General features: G+C 44.7%; 1 protein-coding gene across 1 annotated transcript; it reads right to left on the reverse strand.

Moving 5' to 3' along the window:
- Positions 1-18354: 18354 nt before the first annotated feature.
- Positions 18355-18789, reverse strand: LOC123167392 (beta-amylase 1, chloroplastic-like). The gene has a single exon (XM_044585236.1). It carries the CDS (start codon positions 18787-18789, stop codon positions 18415-18417), a length of 375 nt encoding a protein of 124 aa, XP_044441171.1. The 3' UTR covers positions 18355-18414.
- Positions 18790-19179: the final 390 nt, after the last annotated feature.

A 19179-nucleotide genomic window follows, 5' to 3' on the forward strand; every position in this document is an offset into this window, starting at 1 on the left:
AACGCCATGTAATTGCTTTACTTTATCACTATACGTTAGTGATAGTTGTAGAAGCAATAGTTGGTGAGACGACCACGACGCTACGATGGAGATCAAGGTGTCGAGCCATTGACAATGGAGATCATGATGATGCTTTGGAGATGGAGATCAAAAGCACAAGATGATGATGGCCATATCATGTCACATATTTTGATTGCATGTGATGTTTATCTTTTATGCATCTTATTTTGGTTAGTACGGCGGTAGCATTATAAGATGATCCCTTAACTAAAATTTTGAGGTATAAGTGTCGTCCCTGAGTATGCACCGTTGCGAAAGTTTGCCGTGTTGAGACACCACGTGATGATCGGGTGTGATAGACTCTACGTTCACATACAACGGGTGTAAGACAGTTTGCACATGCGGAATACTCAGGTTAAACTTGACGAGCCTGGCATGTACATATAGGGGTGGGCATATAACCCGAAAACCGAACGACCGGACCGATTTAACCTGAACCGAGGCCGAAGTGACCGAGACCGATTAGTTCGGTACTATGCTTGGTTAGCGATTATGAGAAACCGAATTTAGTTCAGTGATTTCGGTTTGCACAGTCAGGCAACTGAATTGACCGAAGCACCGAGGCCCACCACTAACTGTCTCGTGCGTCTTCCATAAATTAGTTCCCATTTGTACGCTCTGTGTTGCCACCCAACAAATAAAAAATCAATTGTATTGATGGGATGGCGCGTTAATGTGATGAGTGGAAAACAGTGCCGTAGGCCGGCCGGCTGGTCCCCTGATTCTCGTCACATGTACAGGACGCCCGCCAGCTTTTTTTAGTGAACCTAGGTACTGTTTGTTGTTGCCTGTTGTCTCGCTCACCTCATGTATTTTTTTCTTTGAGCATAACACGTGTTGTTATCTAGCCCAGCCGAGACAAAAGTATAGCAACTATCCCATCCGCCATCCCATCCCGCCATCACATTCCGCCAACTGTTCGGCCTGTTCGATGCAAAACCGAGTACCGAACCGATCGACCGGGGCACCGAAGGCTCGGTTTGTTTATTGCTATAGACCGATCGGTCCACGTTTTCTAGGAACCGAGAAAATCAAAACACTGAAGAACCGAACCGTTCGGTCCGGGGAAACCGAACGCCCACCCCTATGTACATACATGGCCTCAAAACACTGGAGACCGAAAGTTCGAACGTGAATCATATAGTAGATATGATCAACATAGAGATGTTCACCATTGATGACTACTCCATCTCACGTGATGATCGGACATGGTTTAGTTGATTTGGATCACGTATCATTTAGATGACTTGAGGGATGTCTATCTAAGTGGGAGTTTTTAAGTAATTTGATTAATTGAACTTAATTTATCATGAACTTAGTCCTGATAGTATTCGCATATCTATGTTGTAGATCAATAGCTCGCGTATAGCTCCCCTGTTTTATTTTTTGATATGTTCCTAGAGACAACCAAGTTGAAAGATGATAGTAGCAATGATGCGGACTGGGTCCGTGATCTGAGGATTATCCTCATTGCTGCACAGAAGAATTATGTCCTTGATGCACCGCTAGGTGACAGACCTATTGCAGGAGCAAATGCAAACGTTATGAACATTTGTCAAGCTCGATATGATGACTACTTGATGGTTCAGTGCACCATGCTTTACGGCTTAGAACCGGGACTTAAAAAATGTTTTGAACACCACGGAGCATATGAGATGTTCCAAGAGCTGAAATTGGTATTTCAGACTCATGCCCGTGTCGAGAGGTATGAGACCTCTGACAAGTACTTTGCCTACAAGAAGGAGGAGAATAGCTTAGTCAGTGAGCATGTACTCAGAGTGTCTGAATACTACAATCGCTTGAATCAAGTGGGAGTTAATCTTCCAGATAAGATAGTGATTGACAGAGTTCTCTATTCACCATTACCAAGCTACTAGAACTTCGTGATGAACTGTAATATGCAAGGGATGACAAAAATGATTCCCAAGCTCTTCGCGATGCTGAAATCGGCGAAGGTAGAAATCAAGAAAAAGCATCAAGTGTTGATGGTTGACAAGGCCACTAGTTTCAAGTAAAAGGGCAAGGGAAAGAAAGGGAACTTCAAGAAGAATGGCAAGAAAGTTGCCACTCACGTGAAGAAGTCCAAAGCTGGACCCAAGCCTGAAACTGAGTGCTTCTACTGCAAAGGGAATGGTCACTGGAAGCGGAGCTGCCCCAAATACTTGGCGGATAAGAAGGATGGCAAAATGAACAAAGGTATATTTGATATACATGTTATTGATGTGTACTTTACTAGTTTTTGTAGCAATCCCTTGGTATTTGATACCGGTTCAGTTGCTAAGATTAGTAACTCGAAACGGGAGTTGCAGAATGAACATAGACTAGTTAAGAGCAAGGTGATGATGTGTGTTGGAGGTAATTCCAAGGTTGATACGATCACCATCGCACACTCCCTCTACTTTTGGGATTAGTGTTGAACCTAAATAAACGTTATCTGGTGTTTGCTTTGAGCATGAATATGATTGGATCATGTTTGTTGCAATACGGTTATTCATTTAAGTTAGAGAATAATTGTTGTTCTGTTTACATGAATAAAACCTTCTATGGTCATACACCCAATGTAAATGGTTTATTGAATCTCGATCGTAGTGATACACATATTCATAATATTGATGCCAAAAGATGCAAAGTTAATAATGATACTGCAACATACTTGTGGCACTACCGTTTAAGTCATATTGGTGTAAAGCGCATGAAGAAACTCCATGCAGATGGACTTTTGGAATCACTTGATTATCAATCATTTGATACTTGCGAACCATGCCTCATGGGCAAGATGACTAAAAACTCCGTTCTCTGGAACAATGGAGCGAGCTAATGACTTATTGGAAATAATACATACCGATGTATGCGGTGTGATGAGTGTTGAAGCACGCGGCGGGTATCGTTATTTTCTAACCTTCACAGATGATTTGAGTAGGTATGGGTATATCTACTTGATGAAACACAAGTCTGAAACGTTTGAAAAGTTCAAAGAATTTAAGAGTAAAGTGGAGAATCATCGTAACAAGAAAATAAAGTTTCTACGATCTGATCATGGAGACGAATATTTGAGTTACGAGTTTGGCCTTCAATTAAAACAATGTGGAATAGTTTCACAAACTCACGCCACCTGGAACACCACAACGTAATGGTGTGCCCGAACGTCATAACCGTACTTTATTAGATATGGTGCGATCTATGATGTCTCTCACCGATTTACCACTATCGTTTTGGGGTTATGCATTAGAAACAACCGCATTCATATTAAATAGGGCACCATCTAAATCCGTTGAGATTACACCGTATGAACTGTGGTTTGGCAAGAAACCTAAGCTGCCATTTCTTAAAGTTTGGGGTTGCGACACTTATGTCAAAAGGCTTCAGCCTGATAAGCTCAAACCCAAATCGGAGAAGTGCATCTTCATAGGATACCCTATTGAAACAATTGGGTACACCTTCTACCACACATCCGAAAGGCAAGATCTTTGTTGCTAAGAATGGATCCTTTCTAGAGAAGGAGTCTCTCTCTCAAGAAGTGAGTGGGAGGAAAGTAGAACTTGATGAGGTAATCGTACCTTCTCTCAATTTGGAAAGTAGCACATCAGAGAAATCCGTTCTCGTGATGCCTACACCAACTAGAGAGGAAACTAATGATGATGATCATGAAACTTCAAGATCAAGTTACTACTGAAACTTGTAGGTCAACTAGAGCATGATCCGCACCAGAGTGGTACGGTAATCCTGTCATGGAATTCATGTTACTAGGCCATGGCGAACCTACGAACTATGAAGGAACTATGATGAGCCCAGATTCCGACAGATGGCTTGAGGCCATGAAATCTAAGGTAGGATCCATGTATGAGAACAAAGTGTGGACTTTGGTGGACTTGCCCGATGATCGGCAAACTATTAAGAATAAATGGATCTTCAAGAAAAAGACTGACGCTGATAGTAATGTCACTATCTACAAAGCTCGACTTGTCGCATAAGGTTTTCGGCAAAGTTCAAGGAGTTGCCTACAATGAGACTTTCTCACCTGTAGCGATGCTTAAGTCTGTCTGAATCATGTCAGCAATTTCCACTTTTTATGATTATGAAATTTGGCAAATGGATGTCAAAAACGGCATTCCTTAATGGATATTAAAGAAGAGTTGTATATGATGCAACCAAAAGGTTTTGTCAATCCTGAAGGTGCTAACAAAGTGTGCGAGCTCCAGCGATCCATCTATGGACTGGTGCAAGCATCTCGGAGTTGGAATATACGCTTTGATAAGGTGATTAAAGCATATGGTTTTATACAGACTTATGGTGAAGCCTGTATTTACAAGAAAGTGAGTGGGAGCTCTGTAGCATTTCTGATATTATATGTGAATGACATATTATTGATTGGAAATGATATAGAATTTCTGGATAGCATAAAAGGATACTTGAATAAGAATTTTCCAATGAAAGACCTCGGGGAAGCTATTTGTATATTGGGCATCAAGATCTATAGGGATAGATCGAGACGCTTAATAGAACTTTCACAAAGCACATACCTTGACAAGATTTTGGAGAAGTTCAAAATGGAACAGTCAAAGAAAGGGTTCTTGCCTGTGTTTCAAGGTGTGAAGTTGAGTAAGACTCAAAACCTTACCACGGCAGAAGATAGAGAGAGAATGAAAGTCATTCCCTATGACTCAACCATAGGTTTTATAAAGTATGCCATGCTGTGTACCAGACCTATTGTGTACCTTGCCACGAGTTTGGCAAGGGGTACAATAGTGATCCAAGAGTAGATCACTGGACAACGGTCAAATTATCCTTAGGTACCTAAAGAGGACTAAGGAAATGTTTCTCGGTTATGGAGGTGACAAAGAGTTCGTCGTAAAGGGTTACGTCGATGCAAGCTTTAAACATTAATCTAGATGACTCTCAGTCTCAATCTGGATACATATTGTACATGGGAGCAATTAACTAGAGTAGCTCCATGCAGATCATTGTAGACATAGAAATTTGCGGAATACATACGGATCTGAATGTAGCAGACCCGCTGACTAAACTTCTCTCACAAGCAAAACATGATCACACCTTAGTACGCTTTGGGTGTTGGTCACATGGTGATGTGAACTATTGGTGTTAATCACATGGCGATGTGAACTAGATTATTGACTCTAGTAAACCCTTTGGTGTTAAACCACATGGAGACGTGAACTAGATTATTGACTCTAGTGCAAGTGGGAGAGTGAAGGAAATATGCACTAGAGGCAATAATAAAGTTGTTATTTTATATTTCCTTATTCATGATAAATGTTTATTATTCACGCTAGAATTGTATTGATCGGAAACCTTAATACATGTGTGAATACATAGACAAACACCGTGTCCCTAGTGAGCCTCTACTTGACTAGCTCGTTGATCAAAGGTGGTTAAGGTTTCCTGACCATGGACATGAGTTGTCATTTGATGAACGGGGTCACATCATAGGAGAATGATGTGACGGACATGACCCATCCGTTAGCTTAGCATATTGATCGTTCAGTTTTATTGCTATTGCTTTCTTAATGTCATATACATATTCCTTCGACTATGAGATTATGCAACTCCCGGATACCGGAGGAATACCTTGTGTGCTATCAAACGTCATAACATAACTAGGTGATTATAAATATGCTCTACAGGTATCTCCGAAGGTGTTTGTTGGGTTGGCATAGATCGATATTAGGATTTGTCACTCCGAGTGTGAGAGAGGTATCTCTGGGCCCTCTCGGTAATATACATCATAAGAAGCCTTGCAAGATAAGTGACTAATGAGTTAGTTGTGGGATGATGCATTACGGAACGAGTAAAGAAGGCTTGCCGGTAACGAGATTGAACTAGGTATGAAGATACCGACGATCGAATCTCAGGCAAGTAACATATTGACGACAAAGGGAGTAACGTATGTTGTCATTACAGTTCGACCGATAAAGATCTTCGTAGAATATGTAGGAACCAATATGAGCATCCAGGTTCTGCTGTTGGCTATTGACCGGAGAGGTGTCTCGGTCATGTCTACATAGTTCTCGAACCCGTAGGGTCCGCACGCTTAACGTTCGATGATGATTTAGTATTATATGAGTTGTGTGATTTGGTGACCGAATGTTGTTCGGAGTCCCGAATGAGATCACGGACATGACAAGGAGTCTAGAAATGGTCGAGAGGTAAAGATTGATATATAGGATGATAGTATTTGGACACCAGAAGTGTTTCAGATAGTATCAGGTATTTATCGGAATACCGGGAGGGGGGGGGGGTTACTGTTGGGTAACGTAGCAATAATTCAAAATTTTCCTACGGGTCACCAAGATCAATCTATGGAGAGACTAGCAACGAGAGAGAGGGGAGTGCATCTTCATACCCTTGAAGCGATGCAGAAGCGTTACAAGAACGCGGATGAAGGAGTCGTACTCGTAGCGATTCAGATCGCGGTTGATTCCGATCTAAGTGCTGAACAACGGCGCATCCGCATTCAACACACGTACAGCCCGGGGACGTCTCCTCCTTCTTGATCCAGCAAGGGGAGAGGAGAAGTTGAGGGAGAGCTCCGGCAGCACGACGGCGTGGTGGTGGAGCTTGCAGTTCTCCGGCAGGGCTTCGCTAAGCACTACGGAGGAGGAGGTGTTGGGGAGGGAGAGGGCTGCGCCAGGGGAAGGGGTGCGGCTCCCATGCACCTCCCCACTTGACATTAGGAAAGCTCTTAGCAAACGAACTACACGATCTTGTGCTATGCTTAGGATTGGGTCTTGTCCATCACATCATTCTCCTAATGATGTGATCCCGTTATCAATGACATCCAATGTCCATGGTCAGGAAACCATAACCATCTATTGATCAACGAGCTAGTCAACTAGAGGCTTACTAGGGACATGTTGTGGTCTATGTATTCACACATGTATTACGGTTTCCAGTTAATACAATTATAGCATGAACAATAGACAATTATCATGAACAAGGAAATACAATAATAATCATTTTAATATTGCCTCTAGGGCATATTTCCAAAAGTCTCCCACTTGCACTAGAGTCAATAATCTAGTTCACATCACTATGTGATTGTAATGAATCCAACACCCATGGGGTTTGTTCATATCTCGCTTGTGAGAGATGTTTATTAGTCAACGGGTCTGAACCTTTCAGATCCATGTGTGCTTTACAAATCTCTATGTCATCTTGTAGATGCAGCTACCACGCGCTACTTGGAGCTATTCCAAATAATTGCTCTACTATACGAATCTAGTTTGCTACTCAGAGTCATCCGGATTAGTGTCAAAGTTTGCATCGACGTAACCCTTTACGACGAACTCTTTTACCACCTCCATAATCAAGAAAATTCCTTAGTCCACTAGTTACTAAGGATAAGTTCGATCGCTGTCATGTGATCCATTCCTGGATCACTCTTGTACCCCTTGACTGACTCATGGCAAGGCACACTTCAGGTGCGGTACACAACATAGGATACTGTAGAGCCTACGTCTAAAGCATAGGGGACGACCTTCGTCCTTTCTCTCTCTTCTGCTGTGGTCAGGTCTTGAGTCTTACTCAATACTCACACCTTGTAACACAGCCAAGAACTCCTTCTTTGCTGATCTATTTTGAACTCCTTCAAAATCTTGTCACAGTATGTATTCATTTGAAAGTACTATTAAGCGTTTTTGATCTATCCTTATAGATCTTGATGCTCAATGTTCAAGTAGCTTAATCCAGGTTTTCCATTGAAAAACACTTTTCAAATAACCCTGTATCTTTCCAGAAATTCTATATCATTTCTGATCAACAATATGTTAACAACATATACTCATCAAAAATTCTATAGTGCTCCCACTCACTTCTTTGGAAATACAAATTTCTCATAAACTTTGTATAAACCCAAAATCTTTGATCATCTCATCAAAGCGTACATTCCAACTCCGAGATGCTTACTCCAGTCCTTAGAAGGATTGCTGGAGCTTTGCATACTTGTTAGCATCTTTCAGGATTGACAAAACCTTCTGATTGTATCACATACAACCTTTCCTAAAGAAAAACGTCGAGGAAACAATGTTTTGACATCCTATCTGCAAGATTTCATAAATAATGCAGTAACTGCTAATATAATTCCAACAGACTCTTAGCTTCGCTACGAGTGAGAAAGTCTCATCGTAGTCAACTCCTTGAACTTGTCGGAAAACATCTTAACGACAAGTCGAGCTTTCTTAATGGTGACACTTACCATCACTGTCCGTCTTCCTTTTAAAATCCACTTGCACCCAAAAGCCTTACGACCATCAAGTAGTTCTTCCAAAGTCTATACTTTGTTTTTATACATGGATCCTCTCTCAGATTTTATGGCCTCGAGCCATTCGTCAGAATCCGGGCCCACCATCGCTTCTCCATAGCTCGTAGGTTCATTGTTGTCTAGCAACATGACTTCCAAGACAAGAATACGTACCACTCTGAAGTAGTATGCATCCTTGTCGACCTACGAGGTTTGGTAGTGACTTGATCCGAAGTTTCATGATCACTATCATAAGCTTCCACTTCAATTGGTGTAGGTGCCACAGGAACAACTTCCTGTGCCCTGCTACACACTAGTTGAAATGACGGTTCAATAACCTCATCAAGTCTCCACCATCCTCCCACTCAATTCTTTCGAGAGAAACTTTTCCTCGAGAAAGGACCCGTTTCTAGAAACAATCACTTTTGCTTCCGGATCCGAAATAGGAGGTATACCCAACTGTTTTGGGTGTCCTATGAAGATGCATTTATCCGCTTTGGGTTCGAGCTTATCAGGCTAAGCCCTTTTCACATAAGCGTCGCAGCCCCAAACTTTTAAGAAATGACAGCTTAGGTTTCTCTAAACCATAGTTCATACGGTGTCATCTCAACGGAATTACGTGGTGCCCTATTTAAAGTGAATGCGGTTGTCTCTAATGCCTAACCCATAAACGATAGTGGTAATTCGATAAGAGACATCATGGTTTGCACCACATCCAATAGGGTGCAGCTATGATGTTCGGACACACCATCACACTATGGTGTTCCAGGCGGCATTAGTTGTGAAACAATTTCCACAATGTCTTAGTTGTGTACCAAACACGTAACTCAGATATTCATTTCTATGATCATATCATAGACATTTTATCCTCTTGTCACGACGATCTTCAACTTCACTCTGAAATTACTTGAACCTTTCAATAATTCATAGTTGTGTTTCATCAAGTAAATATACTTAGAATCTACTCAGATCATCTGTGAAGTAAGAGCATAACGATATTCATTGCGTGCCTCAGCACTCATTGGATTTCACACATCAAATGTATTACACTTCTATCGGCCTTGCCAGCCTTCTCATCTACCAAGTATCTAGGGTAGTTCTGCTTCAGTGACCATTCCCCTCATTTCAGAAGCACTTAGTCTCGGGTTTGGGTTCAACCTTGGGTTTCTTCACTAGAGCAGCAACTGATTTTCCATTTCATGAAGTATCCCTTTCTTGCCCTTGCCCTTCTTGAAACTAGTGGTTCTACTAACCATCAACAATTGATGCTCCTATTTGACTTCTACTTTTGCGGTGTCGCGAATAGCTCAAGGATCATCATACATATCCCTGATATGTTATAGTTCATCACGAAGCTCTAGTAGCTTGGTGGCAGTGACTTTGGAGAACCATCACTATCTCGTCTGGAAGATTAACTCACACTCGATTCAAGCGATTGTAGTACTCATACAATCTGAGCACATGCTCAACGATTGAGCTTTTCTCCTTAGTTTGCAGGCTTAAGAAACTTGTCAGAAGTCTCATACCTCTTGACGTGGGCACTAGCCTAAAATCCCAATTCCAGTCCTTGGAACATATCATATGTTCTGCGATGTTTCAAAAACGTCTTTGGTGCCTCAATTCTAAACCATTTAGCATTACGCACTGAACTATCATGTAGTCATCAAAATGTGTATGTCAGATGTTCGCAACATCCACAACCGACGCTCGAGGTTCAACACACTGAGCGGTGTATTAAGGACATAATCCTTCTGCGCAGCAATGAGGACAATCCTCAGTTTACGGACCGAGTCCGCATAATTGCTACTGTCAACTCTCAACTAGATTTCTCTAGGAACAAATCTAAAACAGTAGAACCAAAGCGTGAGCTATGACATAATTTGCAAAGACCTTTTGACTATGTTCATGATAATTAAGTTCATCTAATCAAATTATTTAATGAACTCCCACTCAGATAGACATCCCTCTAGTCATCTAAGTGATACATGATCCGAGTCAACTAGGCCGTGTCCGATCATCACGTGAGACGGACTAGTCATCATCGGTGAACATCTTCATGTTGATCGTATCCACTATACGACTCATGTTCGACCTTTCGGTCTCTTGTGTTCCGAGGCCATGTCTGTACATGCTAGGCTCGTCAAGTCAACCTAAGTGTTTTGCATGTGTAAATCTGGCTTACACCCGTTGTATGCGAACGTTAGAATCTATCACACCCGATCATCACGTGGTGCTTCAAAACAACGAACTTTCACAACGGTGCACAGTTAGGGGGAACACTTTCTTGAAATTTTATGAGGGATCATCTTATTTATGCTACCGTCGTTCTAAGCAAATAATATGTAAAAACATGATAAACATCACATGCAATCAAATAGTGACATGATATGGCCAATATCATTTTGCTCCTTTTGATCTCCATCTTCGGGGCGCCATGATCATCATCGTCACCGGCATGACACCATGATCTCCATCATCGTGTCTTCATGAAGTTGTCTCTCCAACTATTACTTCTACTACTATGGCTAACGGTTAGCAATAAAGTAAAGTAATTACATGGCATTTTCATTGACACGCAGGTCATATAACAAATTAAGACAACTCCTATGGCTCCTGCCGGTTGTCATACTCATCGACATGCAAGTCGTGATTCCTATTACAACAACATGATCAATCTCATACATCACATATATCATTCATCACATCCTTTTGGCCATATCACATCACACGACATATGCTGCAAGAACAAGTTAGACGTTCTCTAATTGTTGTTGCAAGTTTTACGTGGCTGCTATAGGTTTCTAGCAAGAACGTTTCTTACCTACGCCCAAACCACAATGTGATATGCCAATTTCTATTTACCCTTCATAAGGACCCTTTTCATCGAATCCGATCCGACTAAAGTGGGAGAGACAGACACCCGCTAGCCATCTTATGCAACTAGTGCATGTCAGTCGGTGGAACCTGTCTCACGTAAGCGTACGTGTAAGGTCGGTCCGGGCCGCTTCATCCCACAATGCCGCCGAATCAAGATAAGACTAGTAACGACAAGTAAATTGACAAAATCGACGCCCACAACAACTTGTGTTCTACTCGTGCATAGAAACTACGCATAGACCTAGCTCTGATACCACTGTTGGGTAACGTAGCAATAATTCAAAATTTTCCTACGGGTCACCAAGATCAATCTATGGAGAGACTAGCAACGAGAGAGAGGGGAGTGCATCTTCATACCCTTGAAGCGATGCAGAAGCGTTACAAGAACGCGGATGAAGGAGTCGTACTCGTAGCGATTCAGATCGCGGTTGATTCCGATCTAAGCGCTGAACAACGGCGCATCCGCATTCAACACACGTACAGCCCGGGGATGTCTCCTCCTTCTTGATCCAGCAAGGGGAGAGGAGAAGTTGAGGGAGAGCTCCGGCAGCACGACGGCGTGGTGGTGGAGCTTGCAGTTCTCCGGCAGGGCTTCGCTAAGCACTACGGAGGAGGAGGAGGTGTTGGGGAGGGAGAGGGCTGCGCCAGGGGAAGGGATGCGGCTCCCATGCACCTCCCCACTATATATAGGGGTGGAGGGGGCTGGTTTCTTGCCCTCCAAGTCCATTGGGGCGTTGGCAAAGGTGGGGGAAAGAAATCCCATCATTTCCCTTCCCCACCGATTGTTATCCCCCTTTTTTAGGGATCTTGATCTTATCCCTTCGGGATATGATCTTATTTCTTCTAAGGGGGGATATTGGTGTGCCTTGACCAGGGGTGTGGGGCCTTGCCCCCACTACCCACGTTCATGTGGGTCCCCCCATGCAGGTGGGCCCCACTCCGGAACCTTCTAGAACCTTCCCGGTACAATACCGAAAAATCCCGAACATTTTCCGGTGGCCAAAATAGGACTTCCCATATATAAATCTTTACCTCCGGACCATTCCGGAACTCCTCGTGACGTCCGGGATCTCATCCGGGACTCCGAACAACATTCGGTAACTGCACACTAATTCCCATAACAACTCTAGCGTCACCGAACCTTAAGTGTGCAGACCCTACGGGTTCAGGAATCATGCAGACATGACCGAGACAGCTCTCTGGCCAATAACCAACAGCGGGATCTGGATACCCATCTTGGCTCCCACATGTTCCACGATGATCTCATCGGATGAACCACGATGTCGGGGATTCAATCAATCCTTTATACAATTCCCTTTGTCAATCGGTACATTACTTGCCCGAGATTCGATCGTCGGTATCCCTATACCTTGTTCAATCTCGTTACCGGCAAGTCTCTTTACTCGTTCCGTAACGCATGATCCTGTGGCTAACTCATTAGTCACATTGAGCTCATTATGATGATGCATTACCGAGTGGGCCCAGAGATACCTGTCCGTCATACGGAGTGACAAGTCCCAGTCTCGATTCGTGCCAACCCAACAGACACTTTCGGAGATACCTGTAGTGCACCTTTATAGCCACCCAGTTACGTTTGTGACGTTTGGTACACCCAAAGCATTCCTACGGTATCCGGGAGTTGCACAATCTCATGGTCTAAGGAAATGATACTTGACATTAGGAAAGCTCTTAGCAAACGAACTACACGATCTTGTGCTATGCTTAGGATTGGGTCTTGTCCATCACATCATTCTCCTAATGATGTGATCCCGTTATCAATGACATCCAATGTCCATGGTCAGGAAACCATAACCATCTATTGATCAACGAGCTAGTCAACTAGAGGCTTACTAGGGACATGTTGTGGTCTATGTATTCACACATGTATTACGGTTTCCAGTTAATACAATTATAGCATGAACAATAGACAATTATCATGAACAAGGAAATACAATAATAACCATTTTATTATTGCCTCTAGGGCATATTTCCAACAGTTACCGGTACTCCCCCCCGGGGGGGGGGATAACGGGCCTTATGGGCCATAAGAGGGGAGCACACTAGCCCACAAGGGGTGACGCGCCCCCCTTTTAGGCAGGAGGCCGAATTGGAGAAGGAAGAGGGGGTTCAGCCCCCCCTTTCCTTCCTGCCTTCCCTCTCCCCTTTTCCCCTCCGGTGAAATAAGGAAAGGGGCGGCCGAATTGGGATAGGACCCCAAGTAGGATTCCTCCTACTTGGGGCGCTCCATGGCTGCTCCCCTCCCCCTCCCACCTATATATACGCGGGGAGGGGGCGCCTAGAACACACGCCAACAATCGTTAGCCGTGTGCGGCGCCCCCCTCCACAGTTTACGCCTCTGGTCATATCTTTGTAGTGCTTAGGTGAAGCCCTGCGCGGATCACTTCACCATCACCGTCACCACGCCGTCGTGCTGATGGAACTCATCTTCTTCCTCGACACCTTTGCTGGATAAAGAGGACGAGGGACATCATCAAGCTGAACGTGTGCAGAACTCGGAGGTGCCGTACGTTCGGTGCTTGATCGGTCGGATCTAGAAGAAGTTCGACTACATCAACCGCGTTGTCAAACGCTTCCGCTTTCGGTGTACGAGGGTACTTGGACACACTCTCCCCCTGTCATTGCTATGCATCTCCTAGATAGATCTTGCGTGAGCGTAGGAATTTTTTGGAAATTGCAGGCTATGTTCCCCAACATTTATGGTGGGTGCGGAGAAAGTTAGTGCATAATGAAAAGGTTTAGGAACCTAAGTTCATAACAATGGCAACCAAAGCTTTGGTTGCTAACTATACCATGGCAAGTGATGCAAAGGCGACGGGCAAGTGACATGGCTGGGAAAGACCAAGGGGAAATTATGTGAAGCTAAACATGGATGGGGATTTTGACCCAGACTTACTCCAGGGCTCGTATGGTGCTATCATGAGAGACTCGAATGGCAGATTCGTCGTAGCAGGAAACGAGGAAATTGATTGGTGTGAAGATGCGCTTATGGCCAAGGCACTAGCTTTACGGTTTGATCCCAATTTGGCAACTACAGTCGGGTGTAACCGCATAGACGTGAACTCTGACAATATCGAGGTTATGCCACCCCTCTAGGTGGCAGTGCCACCCCATGTTATCCCTGTTCAATGCATGCCTCACGATCCATGCAAACACTATGCTATCGTCATTCCTTTATCAGGATTCAGTTAATGAAGCATGCTAATGATCATACTAATACGATTCTAGTCGAGTATGTGTTAGACTAGGGATATCAAAATATTAGGTAATAACTACTTAACCAAAAAGATTCCCTAATTGTATAAAAAGTAGTATAACTTATTAACTTTCTATAATAGTACAAAAAAAATTGGTTGGTGATTAAGACTTATATTCCTAAAAGAACTTCTGCATTAACTAAAAAAATATTCCCCAAAAAGATTCATGTGTATACACATGTATCAACATTTAACCTTGTCAATACTTAGTGCTATGAACCCCTCTTAGTGCAATTAGAAAAATGAAAGACTAATCAATGGCAGACCTAAAAGATGCTACACGAATCTCAAAGCTAGATCAGACGGAAGCTAGAGGGGTGGCAAAGACATATATATCATCTTGCGTGTGATTTCCCGCATATTATTTTTTGAGCATGCTCCTAGAGAGACTAACTGTGCCGCCCATGATTTAGCCAAACTAGCTAGAAGTAAGGTGTGTGCGGGGTGGATGGAAGATCCACTCGTAGAGATTGTTGATACTCTTGTAAAAGATAATATAATGATCACCTTGCAATAAAGAGTACTTTAATGTCAAAAAATAGGGCATGGGATCATTGTTGGATGAAGTTGAACGAGAGAATTAAATGGAATGATCAAGTTGGATCGCTCAAAGAACCCCAGTCTTGCATCCAAGAAGCACAAAGAACCCCAATCTTGCGTCCCAGAAGCACACAAAAAAGAGGACGACTCAAGATCCCAACAAGCAATTCAGGGTGGATAGAGGGTGAGGAAAGTGGAGGGGGAATCACGCCGGCTACCCGCATGTTAAGAATGCAGGGAAGGAAACATGAGCAAGAGAAGGCAAAGTATGCTGGAGCGGTGAGTGCATTTTTGGCTTCATGGGCAGCGATAATCTTCAACAAAGAGGTGACAAGTGTCAAAATAGAAGAAAAAGGAGGAAAGGAAGGATGAAAGATACAAAGAGGAGAGAGACGATGGGCTTACAAGGATCACCAAGGAGTTGGACACTTAAGTCCTCTCGTCGCTTCTCATCCAAATTGGCGTATACTTTTTTTAATGGTAGGCTGTTTTGCAGTTCAGCAGATGCAATATGTAGAACCTGGGCTCCCCTTTGGTGCAAAATCTTCATCTAGCTTGTAGTTCGGAGAAGAATTTGGACTACTAATCATCTTGCTAAGCCTGGTCTTCCCCAACACGAGCTTTGTTCGTTCCGCCATTCCGAGCATGAGGGTGTGGACCATCTTCTAGTTGGCAATGCGCCCGCTAACATCGTATGGAGTCGGGTTCTTAGTTGGAGCGTCCTTCCGGCGGTAGTTCCACCCGTCGACGACTCCTTCGTCAGGTGGTGGATGTTGGCTAGAAATGGAGTCACTTCCACCAGAGGATGAAGCTGAACAGTTTGGTTGTCATGGTCGCTTGGCTCATTTGGAAAGAACGGAACAACAGTGTTTGAGGATAAGTATTCTTCAATTGACCGCTTGCTTGATCTTATCAAACACACAACTTTAGACTGGTTCAGGGCCGGTGCCAAATGTCTTGAATCACTATCTATCTTGTGTTCTAGCTGTTTGTTGTTGTTTTCTTATTTCTAGTCACCCGAAACCTTATATCGGTAAGTAAGACCTTGCTTCCTCTTCTTCTCCTATAATGGTCACATGCAACTCTCTTGCATGGTTCAAAGGATCACCGAGGAGTCTAGAATCATGTTGGCTGACAGAGATTGAAAGGGATGCGTTCCGACACCAATGCGCGCCATGACAATTGATTCATTCAGTTTATTAACTTTGTTTGAATTGTGCAACTTGTTGAATTGCTTGCCATGCAAAACATTATCGTTAAATTGTTTGAGATACTATATCTATCATTCAGTAGTTGTCGATTATTTCCCTAAAAAAGGATTATTGATTGTGTGCAAATGGATGAAAAAATTGTGTTTCAAATGAATAGGGCCTAACAAGTATGGTACGCCCTTGGGTATCACTGGTAATGCTTATGGTGAAGTTGATCTTAAAAACGCGTTTGGATTCAAATTGGCTACCGTCATATGATAAAAAAATCTCTATATATATAGAGATATAGTAAGCTCTCATGATTTGAAGTGTTCTAATGCTTCGGGGTTGTGGGGTCGCCGAGGGCCTGTAAGGTTGTGTTTTGTTCCAGTTTAGTTTTTTTGCACATTTGAAACCATGAGCGCTATTAAATTTGTGAACATTAGAAAGCAATAAATAAATAAAATTCACAAATTTTTCAGATTCATTAATATTTATTACATTCATGGAAACTTTTGAAGTAAACAATCATTTTAAAGTTTGTGAACATTTTTAAATTTGAAAACTTATTTAAAAAAGTTGCAGACAACCAGACACGCCGTAAAGAAGCAAACGCAGGTAGGAGAAGAAAAACCAAAGAATCAGAGATTCAGAGGGCAAGAACGCAAACAAACTGCAAAGTTTTCCCTTAAAAAAAGGACGTCGATAACTGCCACACGTGTGGCATCTAGGGGGTATCCGCCGCACGCCTCGTGTGGCATCGACACAGGTCCGCCCTCACGAGCACATCCGGGCGCACCCCGCCACAGCCCGAACGTTCGGCGTGCGGCGCGATCGCCCGCATGAGCACGTCCGGGCGAGCGACCACGCGGCCCGCACGACCCGTCTCGACCGCCGCCCCTCCCCGCCTGCGAGCCACACGCCCCGCGTGGCAGTAACCACGCGTCCCGCCGCAATTGCTATGGTCCGGACCCTCTTCCATGTACGTGTAACTCCAGTTGCCATGTCGCTGAACTGCAGTTGCCATGTCGGACAACTGCAGTTGCCATGTCGCTGAACTACAGTTGCCATGTCGGACAACTACAGTTGCCATGGTTGCTCGTAACTCGAGTTGCCATGTCGGACAACTGCAGTTGCCATGTCGCTGAACTGCAGTTGCCATGTCGGACAATTGCAGTTGCCATGGTTGCTCAAGTGTAGTTGCCATCTCAGGTCAAGTGCCGGATGCCATTTTTGGGCAACTGCAGCTGTTGCCATGTATGGTCTGGTCTACTACATTTGCCATGATTTGAAAACTTTAGGAGTTGCCACCTACTAACACTAGATAGTTGCCATGTAGCACTACAAAACATGGCAAAAAACATGTCCGGGGTAAAAGAGAGTTGCCATATGCTTACAAGCACACTAGGGCAGTTGCCATGTACCCTACAAAAACACATGGCAACTGATAGCTTTTGGTGTGTGGGAGAGGAGACGGGCATGTGGACTACGGTGGTATCTTTAGGAGTTGCCACCTACTAACACTAGACAGTTGCCATGTAGCGCTACAAAAACAGACGTGGCAACAATAACATGTTTGTGGTAAAAATGAGAGTTGCCATCTGCTTACAATCACGAATAGGTCGGTTGCCATGTAACCTGCAAAAAACATGGCAAATGACACTTGGGTGTGTGAGAGTGGAAAAATGGGCAGTCGTGGGAGATGGGGGACAGAAGTCGTGCGGGGCGTGCGGGCGCGACGGCAGTTCCACCGCACGCCCCGAGTCGCAACCGCTGACCTCGGAGGGAAAACAGCATGCGGGCAAACTCCCTCATACGCTACACACGCAAGTTGTCCTACGCGGCACACAAAATCAACCCTCTTGTGCCAAGATTCGTGCAAAAGACACTGCATGGCGATCGAGGCGTGTGGACGAGTTGGCTAACGACCACACGTGTGGGCGTTAGTGTTTTCGAAAAAAAAACTGTGCAAAGTTTTGGCTGGAAATGGCAATCGATATATTCCCGAACAATCCCCGAGTCGTCCAATGCATCAAGCACCAGCGTCAGGGCGTGAAACGTGACAACTATGCCCTCCCCTCCCTCCGGCTCAATCACAATCTTTTCTACGAACAATGGGAGAATGCTCTGGTTCTCCGAGCGTTCGTCCCCCCTGGCAAAACGAACAAGCCGAAACCTCCCACAAACTACCACAACGTACGGCCTTCATCTGCCATCAGCACCGTAGCGCGGCGGCGGCCTCGTGCACGAGAGAGCCCGTGGCGTGGGCGACGCCGTGCGCCTCCCGCTCGGCGGCCTCCCTGCACGACCCGGACTTGGACATCCGCTTCACGAACGCCGCGAACCGGCGCCAGTTGTCGGGCTGGAACAGATCGGGGCCCATGCGGAGGTAGGTGAAGGCCACCATCCGGTCCTCCTCGGCGCGCTCCGCGGCGGTGCCCACCACCTGGTCGTGCGCCGTGTCGTCGTACCGGGGCAGCGCGTTCTCGCCGGCCAGGCCGATGCCCGCGGCGCGGGCGGCCGCGGCCACCTGGCGCACGAGGCCCTCGGGCATGCACTTCGCGTCCTGGGGCTGCTCGTGGTCGCGCATCTCCACGCACGTGAAGTTTCCTTCATCCTCTCAATTGGCCCAAAGATGGCCTACCCATGACGTCCGTCGATGGTTCCCTCACCTTTGCCGGCGACAGACGTGGCCATATTCAGCGCCACCACCTCGCCTCGGCCCTCTTCATCACCCACTTCGACTACGCTTTGCCGGCGCCGACCCGCTGGACAAGCCCACGACGACCTCCCCTTTATCCTTTGGCCGTCCTCACCTCACCGATCTCCAAACGCCGCCGCCTCACTCCGAGCACGACTCCGATATCATCCAGTCCGGTTTTCTTCACCAACACCTTTGGGGTTGCAAGGGCATTTCCTGCCTTAAGTGTTTTGGTGTTGATGACAATGCAATTTGGGGACTAATCATATACCTAAGCTA

Source organism: Triticum aestivum, chromosome 1D, assembly GCF_018294505.1.
Source record: "Triticum aestivum cultivar Chinese Spring chromosome 1D, IWGSC CS RefSeq v2.1, whole genome shotgun sequence".
NCBI lineage: Eukaryota > Viridiplantae > Streptophyta > Magnoliopsida > Poales > Poaceae > Triticum > Triticum aestivum.